This window comes from Toxoplasma gondii, chromosome Ib (genome assembly GCF_000006565.2).
Source record: "Toxoplasma gondii ME49 chromosome Ib, whole genome shotgun sequence".
Taxonomy (NCBI): domain Eukaryota; phylum Apicomplexa; class Conoidasida; order Eucoccidiorida; family Sarcocystidae; genus Toxoplasma; species Toxoplasma gondii.
Genome location: NC_031468.1, coordinates 1,373,732 through 1,392,572, shown reverse-complemented (window position 1 = coordinate 1,392,572; position 18,841 = coordinate 1,373,732). Strand labels below are relative to the sequence as shown.

The 18,841-nt window shown below is 56.0% G+C and overlaps 1 protein-coding gene across 1 annotated transcript; it reads left to right on the top strand.

Moving 5' to 3' along the window:
- Positions 1 to 65: 65 nt before the first annotated feature.
- Positions 66 to 18,552, top strand: TGME49_209650 (RNA-directed DNA polymerase). The gene is made up of 8 exons (XM_018779478.1): positions 66 to 1,499; positions 1,758 to 1,870; positions 2,270 to 5,345; positions 6,489 to 7,475; positions 7,890 to 8,630; positions 9,154 to 13,831; positions 14,312 to 14,516; positions 15,207 to 18,552. The coding sequence occupies exons 1-8, from the start codon at positions 385 to 387 to the stop codon at positions 18,209 to 18,211; spliced, it is 13,920 nt and encodes a 4,639-aa protein (XP_018638427.1). The 5' UTR covers positions 66 to 384; the 3' UTR covers positions 18,212 to 18,552.
- Positions 18,553 to 18,841: the final 289 nt, after the last annotated feature.

The window sequence follows — 18,841 nt, the reverse complement described above, 5'->3', positions numbered from 1 at the left end:
GAAGAAGCAGCGAACAAGCGAAGCGCCTCAGGGGAATTTGAGTTTGCGTTTTCTGCGATTTCTCCGCGATTCGAATCAGAGCGCGCATGCTCGAGTTGTCCGAGCTCTGTACTCCGGCCCATCCCTCGAGTCAAAATGCGACAGTTCGACCAGGGAAATTCACGAAGAATATGAGACAAGTGGGCGCCTCGCAAATTCTTTGTCCTTCATGCGTTTTACCCGCACTGCCACTCAACGCCCTGTCCTCCGGAGCTATGAAGTGTCTGGCCAGAAGCCCCGTGAAGCGCGCGAGAAAGGCGACTTCCTCACTGTCTGCTGGTTGGTCGTTTCTTCGGCGGCTTCCACCTTTAGCTTGCAACCCGCTCGCCAAAAACAGACAGCCCTATGCATGCAGGCCAGAAACCACCTGTCCAGGACCGCGAGGCAGGAGAAAAAACAGCAGGCAGCGGAAACGGAGGGAGTGAAGCGGGTCCCGGAGAGGCAAGACTCAACTCTCAAGTTGAAAGGGAACACGCTGAACAGGAGCATGGTGTGGAAGGCCAAGATGCGGAAAACAGAAATGAAACATCCAGACTGGACAGGGTCAAATCCTGCTGGCAAGACCAAGAAAAACTCCTACGCCCGACTGCGAGGACCCGCCGCGTCCAAGAGCAGCTCCAAGATGCTCTAGGAGTCCCTGTATGTACGCTGGGTTTGTACTGTCTGCGCTTTGCGTACCGATGGAATCTCCCAGAACTGTTTTATTTCCCTGAGGTCGCGACACCGCTGCCTGGCAGTCTTCCGCTCGGCAGCCACAGAGAGCCCAAGAGCCCCGCCTTGTACCGGCGCGCGCCTTTCCTCGCTGATCCAGAAAAGTCTGAGCGCGAGAAGCGACTCGGTAGATACGTGGAGGGGAAAACGTTTGTGCAAAATGGGGAGAATGAGAAAGAATTCAGCGGGGGAGAGGTCTCTCTGGTCGCCGCATCGAAGGCATCATCTGAATACTTCCCCGCGCCTACACACCAGCAGACGTCCACCAGAAAATACGACTGCCTCTCTTGCAGAAGGACGCTCCGTTCCCCAGAAAGAGCGCACTCGGGGGGAGAACGAATAGTGGTTGACACAGATGGGAGAGAAGGCGGCGGAGGCGCGGAGGAAGAGGAAGATACTGCTCGTAGGGACGAAAAGGAGGGAGAGAAACCAGATGAAAAGGGTGATAAGGAAAAAAGAAGCGAGGAACGAGGACTGCCTCGAAGTGGAGGACAGGGCAACGAAGCAGACGAGATGCCGGACAGACTCACAGCCGTATTTAAGCCGGAAGGAAGACAAGGCTGGGAAGTCGATCATCTCATCAGCCTCCTTCGTACCACCCTTCTCATTGAAGACACCGGCCTTCTCCTTCGTCATCGCACAAGCGGAGCCGACACTGTGCTGACTTCTCAACAGGCACCTTCTCACAGAGCGACAGGACCGGCATCAAGTCCAACCTCACGAGGCTGCGAAGCATCTTCTGTCATTCCGTAGGGCCGCTGCTCTTCCCTGGTTTGCCCTTGAGAACCACCGCCACACCCTTCGCTTTGTGTCGTTCTTTTCCACCTCTGTCGCTCTCGCTTATCCTCGCTCTGTTTCTCACTCTCTGCGTCTCTGCGCGTTGTCCTAACTCGGGCGAGCCGTATGACCAGGACTTTCGTTCTCTTCCTTTTTCGTGTGCTGCGTGCTCCGAGGTTGCAGGGGCTAAAGGCCTAAATCTGCGTTCTTCGTGTCTTCTTTCTGTGTAGGCGCGTCTTCGAATTCCCTTCCCAAGATGCCTGCGTCGATGCCACTGTTGCACAGGTCGCTCTCCGCGAGCACCAGAGAAGGGGGGAATGGGGTCCGTTTCCGTCCGCCTTCAGTAAGTGCCTGCTTTCTTTCCTTTTCACTCGCTGTCCTGTCGTCCGGCGAGATCTCGCTACTTGTGTCTTGTCGATTATGCGATGAAAGTTGCTGCAGGGCTGCTTTTCAACCGCCTCCAGGAATGGCGAAAAAAGAGTCTACATCTAAAGCGCCGCAGATCGGACGCAAAGACCTCGTCGCACCTTTTCTGCGGTCGTCTGTGTTTGCTGCTGCCTTTTTGTGAACATGTTCGTCTTCGGTGTCGACCGGTTGTGGCCATGCCCGCGAGCCCCTGCCCTGCGAGCTTTGTCCACCTGAATGTAACTTCTCGAACAGTTGTCGCGAGTCTACAGGTATCCAGGATTTCCTTCTCAAACCGTCAGCTGCCTTCTCTGTTCTTTTCTGTGTTGCACCCCAGGTCTCCATAGATCTGTCCTCACTGCTGGCTTTTCCACGCACAGCGCTCCCAGCGGTTCGCCTGGTCCGTCCTGTTCCCGGCAGTCGATCCTGCGTCAGACACACCCGATTTCTGCGCAGCCTGCATGCGCTCCGGCTTCTCTTTCCTCCCTCCCTGCCTCTTGCACGTTTCCTACGTCTTCAACTCCGGGGTCTTCCTCACGTCCATCTTTTCCTCGCTTCTCTCCAGACGTTGCAGCTCGCGGGGCATGCATATCTGAGGCCTCTGCGTCACTGTCCCCTTCCTCCTTGAGTGCTTCCTCGTCTTTCTGTCCGCGTTCCTTTCCATCTCCTACGGGTTTCTCTGTGCCTTCTTTGCGTTCTGTTTCGTCTGCTTATTCGTCTGCAATCCCTGCGATCGTGTCGCCCTGCTCGCTATCCACTTCGAGGCCGTTGGGGTGCCTTCCGACGGTGTCTATGCACAGCTGGAACGGCGTCAATTTGTTTTTGAAGACGCCAGCTTGGCAGCGACTCTACGAGCGGATAGGCAGCCGCCTCATGACGCATTTACTCACCTTCACTTGCATGTTCGTGGACTCGCGGCAGTTTTCTCTCGGCGCTGCGCCTTCGCAGACCTGGCCCGCTCTCGCACTTCGTTCTCCGGCTTGTTTCTCTCCTTTGGCTTCCCATGCTGCTTCTCGTCGGCCTTCTCCCGGTGGTTCAGATGCGCGTCTCGGCTCAGAGAGAGGAGATAGCGAGACAACGAAGAAGGGGAGAACGCGAGAGGAGAGCGACGAAGGGGAAGGAAATGAAGACGAGTGTGATAGAGAAATAAGGCGCCAGACATCCGACGGCAGCACGGACTCAGGGAGGCGGCAAACCGGCGAAAAACGGTGGGGAAGGCTGAGAGAAGAGAAGAACACTCGAAACGGAGAGAAGGAGCTTGGAAAGAAGAAACGAGAGAGCCGGCTGGTTGCACGCGACCCTAATGGCCAGGAAGCGACAGTGGAAAAAGAAGCAAAAGGGAGAAAGCGGTGTCGAGGCAGAAGCCGGGGAGAGAGAAGAAAGAAGAAGCTCCAATGCAAACAAGCCGAATCATGCGCGACCGACAGTCGACCTCCCCCTCATCTTTCCCGTACCGATGGGTCTTCGCATCCTTCCGTCTGCCTTCCCTGCGGTGCCTTGACTTCGCAGTCGTTCATTTCCCCCTCTTCACCTGCTTGCGCATTTCCATCTTCGCCACAGGCTGCCTCTTTTCCCCCCGCAACGGCTTCATGCTCAACTGCCGGTGCCGCGTCTCCGCGGTCTGACACTCCTCAGGGCGCGTCTCGCGTTCGCGCAGCGGCGACAAACAGCGAGTCACTCGAGGTCGAAGAGAGAAAACCGCGGAATGCCAGCAACCTGCACAAGGCGAGCGCGGAGACAGGGTGTGCGAATGCCAGTCCGTCTCAGGATCTCTCGAGTCTGCGACAAGGCCATCAGCCATCTGTCAAGCAAAACAAGGAGGAGCACCCGCGAGGCGAAGGAGCGAAAGCAAATGCGGCTTTCAAAGAGAAGGCAGGAGCCAAGGAAGGAAAAGTGAATCCGGCGCGGTCTCTGTACATCCAAATATCTGGTGAGCCTCTTACACAGGCTCGCCTCTGCGAGCTTCGCCACATTCACTGCTTGGCCTCTCGCGCCGCAGCGCGCCAGAGGGTCAGAAACCGGAATGCAAAGCAAGCGAGACAGCGGGGAGGAGACGGGAGCGAGAGCGAAGCGACAGGAACCGTGGACCGGGAGTTTGGAGTTCCAGGAGCAGGTCGACATGAAGAAGAAAAGAAAAAGGGAACGCTTGGACCACTAGGAGAGGCCGAGGAAGGAGAAGACAGGCAGGGCAGGGACGGCGACGAGACCCAAACGCACACGCGTGAAGGACAAAAAGAAACGCCAGGACTCGAAGGTGGAGGAAACAGAGGAGGGCATGCGACCGGCCGAGAGAGCGGGGAAGGAAATCTGGAAACTGAGAATAGAGGGCACAGGGTCTCGGCGAATTCGAGAGAAAAAGCAACTTCACGTTCGCCTTCGCCTTCCTCTCCTCGACCAGATGCGACAGTGCCAGGTGAAGTTGAGAGAGAAAAAGAGATGGACGGTTGTAAATCGCGTCGGGACAGGCGACGGCTGATGGCGCTTTTGCGTCGCCGCCGGAGACTCGCGACCCGAGAAGCAAAACGGCGTTCTCACCTCCATCGCCGTCTTCGTTCGTCAGGGACTTCTCCTTCTTTGGCTCTCTTCTCGCACAAGCGAGAGACTTCGCCTCTCTTTCTCAACACACAGTCCTCTCGACAACCAGGCGTCAGACCCAGCAATCTTCGCCTTCCTCGTCAGCTGATTTGCCACCATAGCAGCTTCAACAAAGAGGGTGGGTTGCCGAGCTACGCGCTGATGAGCACTTTGGCACTTCGGAGCGCCCAGAGAGCAGCGACGGGGAGGAGCAAAGGGGAAGCCAAGCATGCAGAGACCACGGCGGACGGAGGCCGAGGTGGAGAACCGAATTGCGTCTCGCCTACGCGAAGGAAACGCCGGTGTGAAAAACTTCTGAAAGAAGCAACATCGCAGCGAGACGACAAAGAAGATGTCAAAGAAAAAAACAGAGGAGGAGAGGACTGTGGAGACGGAGGCATTGAAGCGCGAATTTTGACTAAATTTGTTCTTTTTTCGCCGCTCCTTTTCACCCCGTTAACGTCGGCCTTTGGCCGATGCCGAGGCGCCGCAAAGGTCGCCAGAGCCATTGGGGAGAGAACGCGGGAGACGCGGGAGGTGCTTGGAGCTCTCCGCAGAAGACTGCGGCAGATGAGGACAAACGGAAATGGCAACGCCCAGCAACGCATTGAAGGAGAGACAGAAAACGCGACAGGGGCGCTCTCGGCGCAGCCACAGGTCGCCCATGGTAACGAACACAGAAGCGACGAGGAGCAGAAAAACAGGACTCGGATTCGCCAGAGAGAGGCGAAAGAAGCCGAGAACGAAGAGAAGAACGAAATCGAAATGGAGAAGAAGATGCTCAAGCATGTTCGCCAGAGACTGACGAAGTCTGTCGCCTTCAAGAGCGCCTTATCTCGGTGCGTTTCCGTTCCGTCCACGCATGTCGGCAATGTGGAGATAAGCTCGAGAAGTAGAACCATCTACAGCTACTGCTGAAGACACCTAAAGGCGTTGCATGTTCCTATGTGACGACATGATGGCTCTTCCAGAGCGATCGTGTGCTAAATAGAGGTGGATGTTTTGCGATCCGACATTGGCATGGTTGACCTGCATGCCCGGGGGACGAGAATAATCTAATTAGGTTCGTAGATACGCAGTGTTCGAAATCAACAGGTGACTATGCAGTGGCGCAAGAAGAGCATCTGTTGTGCACCAATACTTGACATTTCTACAACGAATCTGATGTAACAGTAACGCGACTGCTGCAGAAGAAGGTTGTTTTCAAACACACCCCAGATGCAGTCTCTGCCGCACTGTTAGTTTCGAGTGTCTCGATGGAGCGTAGATGCAGCCATCGTTTTCTCGTTTTCAGGTTCAGGTGTCTTCTGTTGTCCTTTTACACTTCCTTCTCGTTTGCTTTGTCTCCTGCATATCAAGGCGACTGGACGCCTCTAGGATGTGACGTCGAGATGCTCCGAGCCTTGAGACAGAAGACGCTGTGAAACGCGGAAGCTGTCCTCATAGGATCCCCTACGGATTCCCTTCTTCGTCTGTGTCATCCGTCTCCGCTTGTATATTGTTTCTGAGTTTCTCACTTGTCCTGTCTCTCTGTTTCCGTGTTGTCATTCCGGCAAGTCGATATATATATATATATATATATATATACATATATCTGTTAAGGACATTAAGGTCCTCGCTAGACTACCTGCTGCATTTAGCACATTTCCCGTTGACGCGGGTTTTGCCCAGATGATTCGCGGTCTCGACCTGTGCCCTTAAAATAAACATGCAGAGACACAGAGCTAGAACATGAATCGCCGCCCAATGAAAGTAGCTGGGGGCCAAAATGATCAACTGTCCGATGAGTAGTGCCTGTCACACCTGAAATCCACCGTTCATCGGCGAGAAGTAACGAAAAACTGGTTTGAGTGTCACACATAAGGTTTCGTCAATTGTTCAACATGGCCGGGTGCTTGCTCAAGTGGCGACGGTTGTCTCTGAAATCGTCGGTTTCGCTGTCCGTTGTTTGTGACGTCCGGCTGTCTCGGTCGCCTCTGCAGATGGCTGTTGAAAGGCTTCAAGGAGCTTCTAGCGCGGTACAGCCGATGCGATTTTCTTCGACTACTCAGACGCCATTGCCCCGCCAAGCGCCCCCGACGAGGCAATTCTTCTCTGTCATGCCGTGGCGACTGTTCGCTCTCTTCTCGAGGTTCCGGTTCGTCGTCTCCAGCTTCGCTGCCCAACAACGTTCGCTTTGCGTCTTCTCGCGGTCCTCGCGTTTCTGCACATTCTATCGACGCTTCGGGGTCTGCTCCTTCTCCTTTGTTTTCACCTCCTCCATCTGCTCCTTCGTCTCCGTCTTCTCCTCTCCCCTCTCTCCCGTCTCACCCTGCTTCTCTTTCTTCTTCGCGTTGTGAGCGTCTCGCCGTCCTCCGTTTGGAGACACCTCCGGATCGGGTGATTGCGTTCTTGCTCGCGGCGCTTCGTCGCATTGTGCCTCCGCAGCTTTTAGGTGGACAGCGAAATTTTCGTTTGTTTCTGAAGAGAGCAAAGCAGTTTGCGCTCCTCAACTCGCGTGAGTCTGTCACACTCCACATGCTTCTCCACTCGATGAAAATGCGGCCCTACACAGCCTTGGCTTCGCGCTCGGCCCGTCGCCAGTCGCGGTCGCGAACTGTGCATGCGCAGAATTGGGAGCCGAGTCGCAAGGCGAACGTACGGCGTGTGGGGAGGATGCGAAATGCGCTGCAGAGAGTCCAGAAAGCCGGGGAGACGTTGGAGACAGAGACCGAAAGGGAGAGAGCCACAGCGACTCCGAGCAGCCGAGAGAGGAGGAAGGGAAGGGAGAGATGGAAGAGGTCTGCAAGGACCGAGAAAGGAAACGAGACGAACCACCAGTGGCGCGGCGTAAAGGCAAGAGGAGTACACGATTTCAAAGAAGGACGAAAAATGGAAGTGAAAGAGAAAGCTCGCGGGCGTCTACAGGAGGTCTTTCTGAGTCGCATTGTCTTCTTTCTGTTCACCCAGCTCGTTATCCCCCTGTTGAGGTAGGCGACAAAAAGGGCATGCGAGCTTTGTCGCGTGGATGGCAAAAAAGGCTAAAGGCTTCTCCTTCTCGCTTCGAACTGTCATCGAGCTGCAGAAGTGGAGCCGCTTGCACCAAGTCTCTCCATGCATGTTTCGTCTTTAGTTTCAGATCGAACGCCTTCATAGCACTCTTTACACAACGTAGTGAAAAGGTGTAGACAGTCGGTGGCTTCGCTTGAGATCCATATGTTCCATCCCCCAAACCCAATGGAGGTGAGCCACTGGTTTCCCCACGCCGTTTGTTGAATCCGCACCGACTCTTCACTTGGAATTTCGTCTGAAACCTGGTCCGTTTTCTTCTTCAACACAGCTCCGGTCCGCAGAGTTCCTTCCATTTCTGCTGGCCTGCGCTTTCTGTTTTCACCGCGTCGCAGACAACATTTTTACGTGACAGAGGCCGAGCCGAGTGCACATCGCATGCGCTTTTTCCGAAAGATTGCTTGGCTGGCAGTCGAGCAGCAGGCCGCCCTCAGTCTCCACCGCTCGTGCTTCGCCCACTTGGACTCCCGCGGAGAGGCCGAGGAACGAAGAGCGGTGCGAGGACTCGCGGAGAACGCAGCGGTCTTTTCGGCGCCTGCGAGCCCAGAAGGAAGCGTTCTGAAGCCTGGGGCCAGTCTCAGTAAAAGGCATGTGAGAAGCCGGGCGGCAGAGAAACAGCGACCAGCAGGCGGTCCGAAAGAAACGCAAGAGACGGCGAAGAAGGGAACGAGGTCTCTGGAGAAGGCTGAGAAGCACGGAGGCCTCAGACGCACCCGACTGTCCTTGGGGAGCTCAGAGGGAAGCGAAGAAGGACCAGGCGCGCGAGACGAGGACAAAGAAGAGAGACGAGAGAGAGACCGAGCGAAGAGACGGCGGGATGAAGTCTCATCGCGGGAAGCCGAGAAAGGAGGCAAACGACGGAGACACGAAAGGAGAGAGGAGACAGAGGCTGTCTTTGAGAGGAGTGAAAGAAGGGAAAATCCTGAAGAGGTAGAAGGGGGACGAGGAGTAGACGGAGGAGTATGGGCGCATACAGGTCGGCAAAGCGACAAGAATGAAGAAGACGAAAACGACGACTGGCTCGCACAAGAGATCGAGGACTACGTGAACCCAGAGATCCTCGCCAGAGTGCAAGAGTAAGTGCGACAGAGAGAGCAAACATCGGTTTTCGTCTCTTTCTCTGGAGCTGTGTTCCAGCTTTTCGTGAAACCTAGCTTGCTTTCGACGAGGTCCAGATTCTGTGCGGAGCGACCGCAAACGCTTTTGAAGGCCTCTGTTCCACTCGCCGCCTTCAGGGGAATCGAGAGTCATAGAGTTGGCTAGATTTTGGAGGAGGTCGCTCGTAATAAACCGATCGGTCTGCTGTTCTATCAGTCAGGTGTTTCAACTAAGGGAAAACAGTTGTTGAGAAGTCGTCGACTGCAGATTCGTTGATTTCACTTGCGCATGCGTTGGTTTCCAATTGTGTCTCAGTTTATCGGGGCGTGACGCTTCTGCATGTCTTGCTGGCTTTTTCGCTCTCGTATTCTCTCCACCTTCTCCCCGTGTCTCACGCAGCTTCGTCTCGCTTTGTCTGCCAGCTTTGTCCTCGCTCTTCGCTCTTCGCTCCTTCCTGTCTTTCACCTCGTCTCGTCCTGCGCTGTCCTGTCCTGCTGCCAGAGTCTCGTCGGTCCCCACTGTCCGGTTTCTCCCCAAGGCGCGAGGCTGTCGACCCCTCGTGAATCTCTCTCAGCCTCACAGCGGCGTGCTGCTCGCACACCTCCTTTCTGCAGCTCTGGAGAGGATGGAGAACAAGGCAAAGGAAGACCGCGAGAGGCGTCAGGCAGCTCGGCAGAGACGGCTGAAGGTTCTGCGCGACGCCGGGGCTTTCTGTCTCCTTTTTGGAGACACCTGGGCGGTGGCAGGAGGCTCTGGAGACGCTGTGGGAGACCTACAAGCGGCGGCGAGAACTGGTCGGCGCGAGACAGAGGAACGAAGGCCTGAAGCGGGAGAAACGGGGCGACAGCAAGGAGAGGAAGATGGCGAAAGGGCAGGAAAACAACTCAGGAAGCGGGTGGTGCAGATGGTCCTACGGAACGTGCTTCGCGCTGCAAACCGAGAGATGGGGAAAGGCTCGATGGAGAGCATTGGAAAAGGAGGAATCGAGGACGAAAAACAGTTGCTTGCACGTTTGCCAGTGATCGCATCGTCCTTCTTATTCGACTCTTTGCCATCTCCATTGCCTCCGCCGTTCCCTTCACAGTCGTACGCCCACTTTGTCCGTCAACGCCTTGGCGCCTTCTTGGCCTCTCTGAGTGCTCGACAGCTCCACGCCCGACACCCTCCGTTTGTGTCGAGTTCGTCTGCTCTTCGATCGCGTCTCTCTTCTTCCTCTTCCTCGTCTCCGTTTCTTCACTGTTTCTCTTCTTTTCACAGATTGTCTTCTCGCTCGCATGTGTGTGACACGACGAGGAGAAGCGCGAACCGTGCGGGGACCGTGCGAAGCTTTTCGTTGCGAGGCGCGTCGTTTCCAGCGCTCCGGAGGGGTCTTGTAAGCGATCGACGAGCTGCCGCCGCGTCCCAGCGCCCGCCGGGGTCGTCGTCCGTTTCGAGTGCTCGTCGTAGTTCGTCTCCCGCCGTCTCTGCCTTGTCTTCTCCTTCGGTCTCTCGACCTTCGACGTTCGCGCCTCGTGCTCCGCTCTCGCTGAACAGTCTGACGAGTCCGATTCGCAGCTCGCTCGCGGCACTCTGTCGCTTCCATCCCTCCGTGCTCGGGTGCTCGGTTTTGTCTTTCTCGGATGTGCATCGGCGCCTGCTTGCCTGGTGGAGCTTCTACCTCCGATCGTTCAAGAAGGTCGAGCAGCTGGTCGCGCGCCTCGGGCCGCGAGCGAGGGTGAGACGCGTCTCCTTCTCTCAAATCTTCTGCGTCGTCGGAGACCTCCAGGCGTGCTACGAAGGCCTCACGCATGCAGAGCTCCTGCGCTCTGTCCAGCGCGCTCTGGCTCGCGCAAACGTCCAGAAGATGCATGTCTTGAAACTGTACAAACGCGTCGTTTCGCCGCCGGTCCGCGAGAGAGCGAGAGTCCGAGGAGGCCGAGCGGCCTCGCGAGAACGGCGGAACAGGCGACAGGGACGCGCGGCGCACATGGAAAGAGCAGAGACGCGTCGGCCGGGCAGACTACGCGAGCAAAGTCGAGCGAGCGACGAAGACGGCAACGAAGCGAATGTCCACACGGAGGATGCGCCCTGCAAAGACGCGCCGTGGAGGGGAAGAGAAGAAAGCAGAGGAGGAAGAGGAAGAGAAGCACGCGGAGACAGGGAGGAACGAGAGACTGAAGCTAGGGGTAGCGGCGGACGAGGGAAAGGCGAGGCAAGGGAAACAGGTGGAGGGCGGGTGGCGGAGACGAGACGAGACTCAAAGCAGAGGGAGGGGGAGAGAGAAGAGAACGAATTGAAGAAGACGAGAGGCGCAGAGGGGACAGAAGGAGGGGAGGGGAAAGAGGAAGAGAGAAACGTGAAGCGAGTGACGGGGGCTGCCAGATTTCGCCAGACAGAAACAGCACACTTCGTGTCCATCGGCAGAGTCGACGAAGTCGCTGTCCCCGCGCGCGATGGCCGCCAGCCTCTCCTGGCAACTCTGCTGCTCCCGGCAGGAAGAGACAAACGGAGACAGGAGACAGCCGAGACGTCTGTCTCCACTGGGGCGCTCAGTCGGGCACGAGCGGGACACCACGTCCGCGTTGAATCGGCGCGTTTGTCTTCGAGGGCAACGACGGCTGTCCGAATGGACGCAACTTCGTCGTCTCGTTCTTGGAGCATGTCATTCTCGAGTTCAAGCAAACCGCCTGATTCTCGATCTCTACCTGCTTGCATCGAATGGTCTTCGTTCGATTCTTCATTCTCTGCTTCTCTTCCTTCTTCATCTTCTTTTTCTTGTGCGGCTCCCTTTCCAGAGCCGAATTCTCGGGTGTCGCCTCCAGATGCTGCGGCAGTGTTCCGCCGGCGCCTGCTGCGTGGGTCGAGTTCGGGAGGTGTGGTACTTGTGTCGGACTCAAATCAGCGGCTGATGCTCGACTCGCGAGAGCTGCTGCTCTCTGTTCGCTTGCTTCTCCGTCACCATCGCATTCGCTTCTGTCAGCGGCGACAACCTTTCCACTACTCGCCGGCGCACCCTCCCGGCTTTCCGCCGGTGCACGGAGGAGGGCGTCACGGGGCGGCTCTCGAGGCTGCCGCAGATCCTCCTGGAGACAAAAGGACGGGGGGGTCAGACCCGTTGTCACAGCGCGCGTTCGGAACGCAAGAAGAGGCCGCAAAGAGAAGCGGAGAACCGTGTTCCACCAGAGAAACGGACGGGGAACCTGAGGGCGCTCGACAACGCCTGTCTTTGGGAAGAGAAGACGGCAAGGCAGGGCCGAATCTGGGAGCGAAAGACTGGCACCAAGCAAGAGGCGGTCAGCCTGCGGTAGGCTCTGAAGGACGCGCATGGAGCACAGAAGGAGTGAGAGGAGGACAGAAAGAAGAGTGTCCAGGCCGAGAGCGAGAGAGGCGCGAGGAGGCGAAAGGAGTCTATCGGCAAACCATTGGCATCCCTCAAGGCTCAAACATTTCTGGCCTTCTCTGCGCTCTCTTCTATGCCGACAGAGATGCAAGGCCGGAGGTGCAGGCTCTCCTGCGTGGAGAAGACACCTCGCATCGCGCCGGGTCTCTGCAGCTGTTCGCAAGGCCGAGCGCTGTGGAGACAGATGCAGGCGAGGCGCTGCACGCAAGCGTGGGCAGTGCGAAGAAAAGTGGAGACGAAGACAGGGAGACGAACCGACTCGGGGCTGTTGAGGACGCGAGACGTTTCGGAAGTGAAGAGAAAAAGTCGAGACGAGAGACAGAAGAGAGAGACAAGAGAGGAGGCGGGGACCGAAAGCATGCGGAGAGACGAGACGTCTTCTTCCGTCATGTCGGACCCCTCATTCTGGAGGTCGCACGCAAAACAAGAGTAGAAGCCATTCGCGCCCACACCACGTCCTGTGGCTTGCCGGTATCTTCGGACTCCACTCCTAGCTGCCCTTTCTCGACTTCCTCGTCTTCCTTGTCTTCTCCTGCCGCATGTACATCGAGTTCGCTCTCCTTGTGTTCGCCCTCGCATTCGCCTCCCTCGTCTTCATTGTCTCTTTCACCGTCTCCTTCACCACCGACTGCATCTTCTTCTTCGTCTTCACCTTCGTCTTCTTCTTCCCAGGCTTCATTTTGTCGGCTGCGTCGGTCGGAGCGCGAGGCTCTGCATGCATTGGAGAGGGAGCTGAGCCGTCTGGTATGGCCGCCGCTGTTGATGCGCTGGGTGGATGACTTTCTGTTTCTGTCTCCGAGCCGCGCTGCAGCTGAGGCCTTTTTGAGTCTCCTGCTCGAGAAGAACGTTTGGGGAAAAAACGTAAACAGGCAAAAGCTGAAAACAGATCTGTTCGCTGGCAGCTGGTCGTCCACAGCCGCGGCGTTTCAGAAGCGAAGCGGCGAGAGGAATCAGGCTGAAGCCGACGCTCCACGGACGCCCTCTGCCGCCTTCTCTGCGGCATCGCCCGGTACCCAGAGCGAAAGAGACGCAGTTCGCGAGGTCGCGGCGAGGTGTGAGCGCGAGGCTCAAGAGTGTCTGACGCGTCTGCGATCGTGCCGGTGGAAAAGCGAGACAAACTGGGGACCTGGCCAGAACCTTGGCAGGATAAACGAGGAAATAAAATCCGAAACGGAGTTCTCAGGAGCCGTGGGAGATCAAACGAAAGGTTTGGGGAGAAGCGACGCAGGGGATATGACTGTGGGCAGAAGGAAGCGGACGAGACCCGAGGAAGGCTCAACCCCTTTTGCGAAGAAGACGGAGGCTCGGAAGAAAATCAAGAGAGACACCAGTTCTGTCGAGCGGAAGGTCAAAACGCCCAGTCCCTCTCCAACGTATTCTTCTCTCCAAATCTATCCACCTTTGTCTTCTCACTCGTTTGCTTCATCTTCGTCTTTCTCCTCTTCTCTCTCTTCGCAACCCTCTTCCTCTTCTGCTTCCTCTCTCTCTTCTTCTTCCTCGCCTTGTGCGTCTGCTTCTGCTCCAAGCGGCTCCGGTCCGTGCTGGGCGGGCGTTCGCTTCGCCTTCGACGTTCAGCGACGGGGGTTCTGTGTTTTGCCTTTGCTGCGACGAGACGTGACTCCAGATGTCGAGAGTTCAGGCTCGCTGTCGGAGGCGAGGGAGCGCGGGCGCCGCGCGAACAAGGAGACACTTGGAGACACTTCCGTCCAGAGCTCGATCCGCGACAGTCTGGCGCTGCAGCGAGGCAAGAGGGCCTTCCTCGGCCGGGGCGCCACGGCGAACGGCGCAGAGTTCATGGCTGTGGGTCTGCAACATCCGAGACAGCTTTTCGTAATCTTCTTTTTATCTTGTTTTGTTTTTCTGCAAAACCCACCAGGTGTGGGGGCTGATTCAGCAGAGGATGATGGTGACTTGACTGGCCTTCGAATCCCCCGCTGGCCTCCGTGGCAGCCGCTTCTCTCGGGGTGGTGTGTCAAGTTTCTATGCTTCCGGTTTCTTATCGTTTGCTGTCGTGTTGTGCTTGCGCCCTGTCCTCAGCTTCTGTCTGTCCGTCTGGGCTCCTTTCTTCCGCTCCCTCCTTCGCTCTATGCTCAATCCGTCCTCTCCTTCTTCCTTTCTCTTCTCTACTCTATGCGGCCACATTCCTCTCTCGCCTTTGCTGACCGACTCCGACGGCGTTGTCTCACCCATGTCTTTCCCCCCAGCCTTGCGACCCTTTCTGCGACTGTGCCCTCTTCTCGCGCCCCCGACCGCCGCTTGTTTTTGACTTTTTGCATGCAGGAGATGCTGGAGCAGCGCCTTCTGGGGCACCTGGCAATGCGCCTCGGGACCACGCGCGTCTTCGTCGATCTCCGCTTGAATTCTCCAGAGGCTGCATGCAGAAATGTTTACGTAGTGGTGAAGACTGCGTTCCTGAAACTCCGTTGCGGCCTCGAGAGAATCGCCAAAGAGTTTGCCGGCTTCCTCAGGCCTGCGTACATCCTTGGTGAGCTGGGGAAAGGCAGACGCAAGAGACCTTGGGCTCATCAAAACTACAAAGAGGAAGAGAAGAGAAGAAAACGGAGAAACACGGTGAGGAGGAGATGGGGCAACAGAGGCATGAGAGAGAAGGACTTAAGTGTGGTGACCTGGGGGCGCGCGAAGGGAAGGTGGGCGGAGACCTCTGGGAGTCGAGAGAAAGGCTGTTGCCGATACGAGCGGCGCAATGGAGAACAGTAAACAAACGAAAAAAGGACAGCGGGGGATAGACACACCACGGAACTCCGACGGTAACACACTGGAAGTTGCTGAGGTGGACGCGAGAGAAGATGAGGAAAAAGCGGCGGCTCGTTAGAAGGCGAGAAGGTGGAGGATGCAGAGACAGAAATTCAACGGGGCTGGAAAGAAGAGGAGAGAGAGACCGAAAGCGACGCACCACGAACGGAAAGCAAAATTTTAGGAAACAGACGCGCTTCGAACAAAACCTAAAAGATGCGTTTTGCGTCTGCGTTAGCCACGGCTCTAGCCAGCGGTGCTGAATGATAAAAGGTTCTGTTTATGCGCTAGTGTATATATCTATATATGTATGACATACGCCTTTCCAGCTGCATATATATATATATATATATATATATATGGTTATATACGTTAGGGTCACTTGTGTCAATGAGTGCATGTTTCTTCGTTCTCTTTGCAGACCTCTGCATGCGCCTCATCGACGCTGTCTTGTCCTACACCCGTCAGCCTATCCCGTTCCAGTGGCGCTCATCGCCCACTGCGTCATTCTCCAAGGGCGTGTCTCCTTCGTCTCGTTCTCTTTCTGTCTCTCCTTCGACTTCTTCGTCTCGTTCTCTTTCTGTCTCTCCCACCGTGTTCGAGGCGCGAGGAGAGATCCGCGGGTTGTCGTCTCGGACGTTTCAGCAGCTTCTGCGTTTGGTCTGTTTCAACGCGGCAGCTTCTGTTTTTCGTGGTTTCCAAAGTTCGAAGAAATCGAGGACGGTTACGCAGGCCTGCGGCAGGAAGGGAGCGCGGTACTCGCAGAGCCGAGAGGGAAAGCCACACAGCAGCATCAAGGGCACAACAAGCCGCAGGCGCGTGGAGGCATTATGCTCTCACTGCGCCGAGCTTTCAGCGACAACTTCTGCACCTTGTTTTTCGATCCTGTCGTCCCTTCCGCCCTCCGTGGAACGGCTTGCCTCCTCTGTGTCTTTGTGTCATCTCCCCTCGACCCCGTCGGCCTCCGCTTGTCCTGCGCCCTCGCCTCAGAAGTCCCCACATTCTGCGTCCTCGCCTCTCTCCTCCGACTCTCAGTCTTTGCCTTTCTCGGCTTCGGACCATCCTGGACGTCCGCTTCTCTCAGCAGCCGCGGCGGCGCATGCAGCCGGTGTTCCGGCGCAAACGTCCCACTCGCAAAAAGCGCCTTTTCGGGGAGAGGAAACATGCAAGTGTGCACATGCAATGCCAGGCCGGACGCTTGAGGAAGATGCAATGGAAAACACAGTAAACGACGAAGACGGCGTTTGTCTCTCTTCTGACTCGCGACTTAACGCGACCGTTCTTTTGTCTGACAGACAAGATCTTTCGAGCAGGGCCTGCAAGCCACAAATCGCGATGGATGTGCATGCAAGCGCTCCTGCTTGGCGAGGCTCACCAGTATCGAATCCAGTGAGAGGCTGGGAAGAGGCGCGAGATGACGAAACGGGACGAAAACAGGAAGACGGTTTCTCCAAAGTTATGGGTGAGGAAAGGGAGGCATGCAGGGAGAACGACGAGAAAGAGAATGCTCTTTCGAGTGCGTCTTTGGTAGGCGCGATTCAGGTCCCGCGAGTAGAAAGGAGAGGAAGGCAAGCAGAACGCGATCGAGGTCGCGAGACCGGCGCCACGGACGAGGAAGGTTGTGATGCACAAAGACGAAGAGATGAGGCCGAAAGCGAAGGAGGGACAGGAAAAGGAGGCCAAGAGAGAAGAGATGGAAGCGAGAGCGCTGACGAACAAGACACTGGAGAGGCGGAAGTTGGAAAAGGCGGAGAAGAGAGGGGCACGACAGCAGAGGTAGAACAAGAGGAAGGAATGGAACCGAAACAGGGGAAAAGACGCCACTTAGACGAGGCGCATTCTTCCAACAAAAGGCAGAGTCATGATGGCCTGTTGTCACACAAAGGCGCCGCATTCACGGATGAGGAGGGGGAGAGCTTCAAACGCTGTTGCATGCGTTGTGGACATGTCTTTGAGATCTCGAAGTCTTCGGAAACGTCTCCTGGCAACGCCAGGTGTGTGGAAGGGGAACGTGGTTTACAGAAGAACCGCGAAAAAGTGAAGGCGCTTCCTTTCCCCTCGAGGAGTCTTTCCACCCAGGGGAAGACCAAAGGCCAGAAAGCAGCAGAGCAAAAGAAGCAATCCTTTTCCGCATGTTTTGCCTTCTTCGCCTCCAAAGCGAAGCTTGCCGAGGTGGCGGTCGAGCTCAGGCGCCAGGGACGCGCAGGACGGGAGCCTCTCAGGCAGCGCATGCAGCCAGGGATCACGACGAAGCTCGTACGGGGAACAAAGAGGCGGAAAACTGGAAAGAAGAGAAGTGAGAAGATGGACGAGAACACGGATACGCAGGTGGACAAGATGAAGAAGAAAAGTCAGGAAGAAGAGACTGAAACGACGAGTAAGGAAAAGACAGAGAAGAACAGGGTGCAGGAGACACAAACGCTGCAGGATAAAACGGGTCAGGAGGAGGAGACTGAAGAGAAGAATACGGATAAGCCAAAGGAGGCTCCGCACAATTTTGAGGCTGAGGCGGGAAGGCAGAGCCACACCTGGGAGCCTTGTGAGACGGCAGCAGAGCGAATAAGCAGCGATGAGAATCCTCGAGGCACAGGGATGGAGGTCGCTGCAGTGGACTTGGAGAACAGGATCTACAGCGATTCGTCTCGGCCTTCTCAGGAGACAACGCTGGGTTTGATGGACCAGAAGAAGCGCCACAAAAGCGGTAAAGCCGTCGATGCAAAGGCACCTCAGAGAGAGGCAGGAAAAGCGACAGACTCGGGCGACGCCCTACACGTACAGAGGATGCGAGAAGGCCTTGCTGTCAGATTCTCAGGCTCTTCACAGGACGCTCGCCGCATGCGCTGGAGACGGCAGAGTGCGGAGACTTTCGCATGCACGCAAAAAAGAGGTCGAACCAGTGAGCAGAAGCTGCAGGACGTTGGAGGCTCCGAACGTGCAGCCGTGACAGCCCTGAGAGGACAAGAGAAAGGACAGGAAGAGAAAGGGGAAGGTGAGGACGAAGGTAGTCGTCAAGAAAACGCTGAGAAAGAGGATGACGCGAAAGAAGATGGTGAGAAAGAAGATGGTGAGAAAGAAGATGGTAACGAACCGTGTTCCGTCGAGACCAAGCCAGTGCCTGTCTTGCCTGAAGCCGTACATGAAACGCGCCGTCAGTCGGCTTCCTCTTGCACTTCTTTTTTGACCAAAAGGGATGGCCTGTCGCCTGGTTTCTCTTGCGAGGATGGCCGCTCCTTCTCCTCGCGATCCGCCACACAAAAGGCTCTGTTGGAGGAAGCTGTGAGGGCGTACCTGTGCGCTCAGCAGGTGGAGAAGGAGGAAGGCGATAGGGGGCGAGGCTGGCCACCGGTGATGCGGGTGGCTTCCAGAAAGTCCGCGAAGCGCAGACGCTCGAAATCAACTGCTGCCAAGATGACTCCGAGAGACTAGACGAAGAGGCACTGTGCAACGTTCCACGCTCCAGTGGCTCCTGTAGTGCAAGATCCGTACCTGTACACCCGTGACTGCATCGGCAAGCAGCAGCGGAAGCGAAAAAGAAGGAATAGAACCGAACTCGCTTCCTCTCCGCTCTAGTTCTTCTCTTGCGGTCTGGCGAGACATCCAGAAGGCGCTGTGGCACCCAAAAGAGTTCGCGGCTATTTCTTAACAATTCAACGCCTTCGGCGATGTGTGAGTTTTCATGAAAGCACCGATCGACTATTTTCTACAAGATGGCACAGATAAAAAGAGGAGAGAAACCTGGAACTCTACTAAGTCGTCTTCGCTGAACTACACATATAATTAGATACACCTATGTATGTATGCATATATATATATATATATATATATATATATATGCACCTGAGGTGGGATATAAGGATGCGCTGTCGGATGTGAGGCTGGGAGGACTAGAAAAAAAGGTTTTGTGCGCATTTTCTCTCGTCTTTTTGACGTTCTAAAGTTTGGAGGGAGACCGATTTAGTGCTTAGCTAACGATGGATCCATTCAATGATGCAAATGCACGTATTTGCCTTGTCGCTGCAATTTCGTTTCCCTCTTTTCCGCCCTGGCGTATGGCGA

Coding starts and splice junctions, on each gene's coding strand:
- TGME49_209650 (XM_018779478.1), top strand. CDS start 385: ATGCATGCAGGCCAGAAACCACCTGTCCAGGACCGCGAGGCAGGAGAA. Junction 7,476..7,889: donor CTCGTTATCCCCCTGTTGAG/GTAGGCGACAAA, acceptor ACCGCGTCGCAG/ACAACATTTTTACGTGACAG. Junction 14,517..15,206: donor CAGGCCTGCGTACATCCTTG/GTGAGCTGGGGA, acceptor TTCTCTTTGCAG/ACCTCTGCATGCGCCTCATC.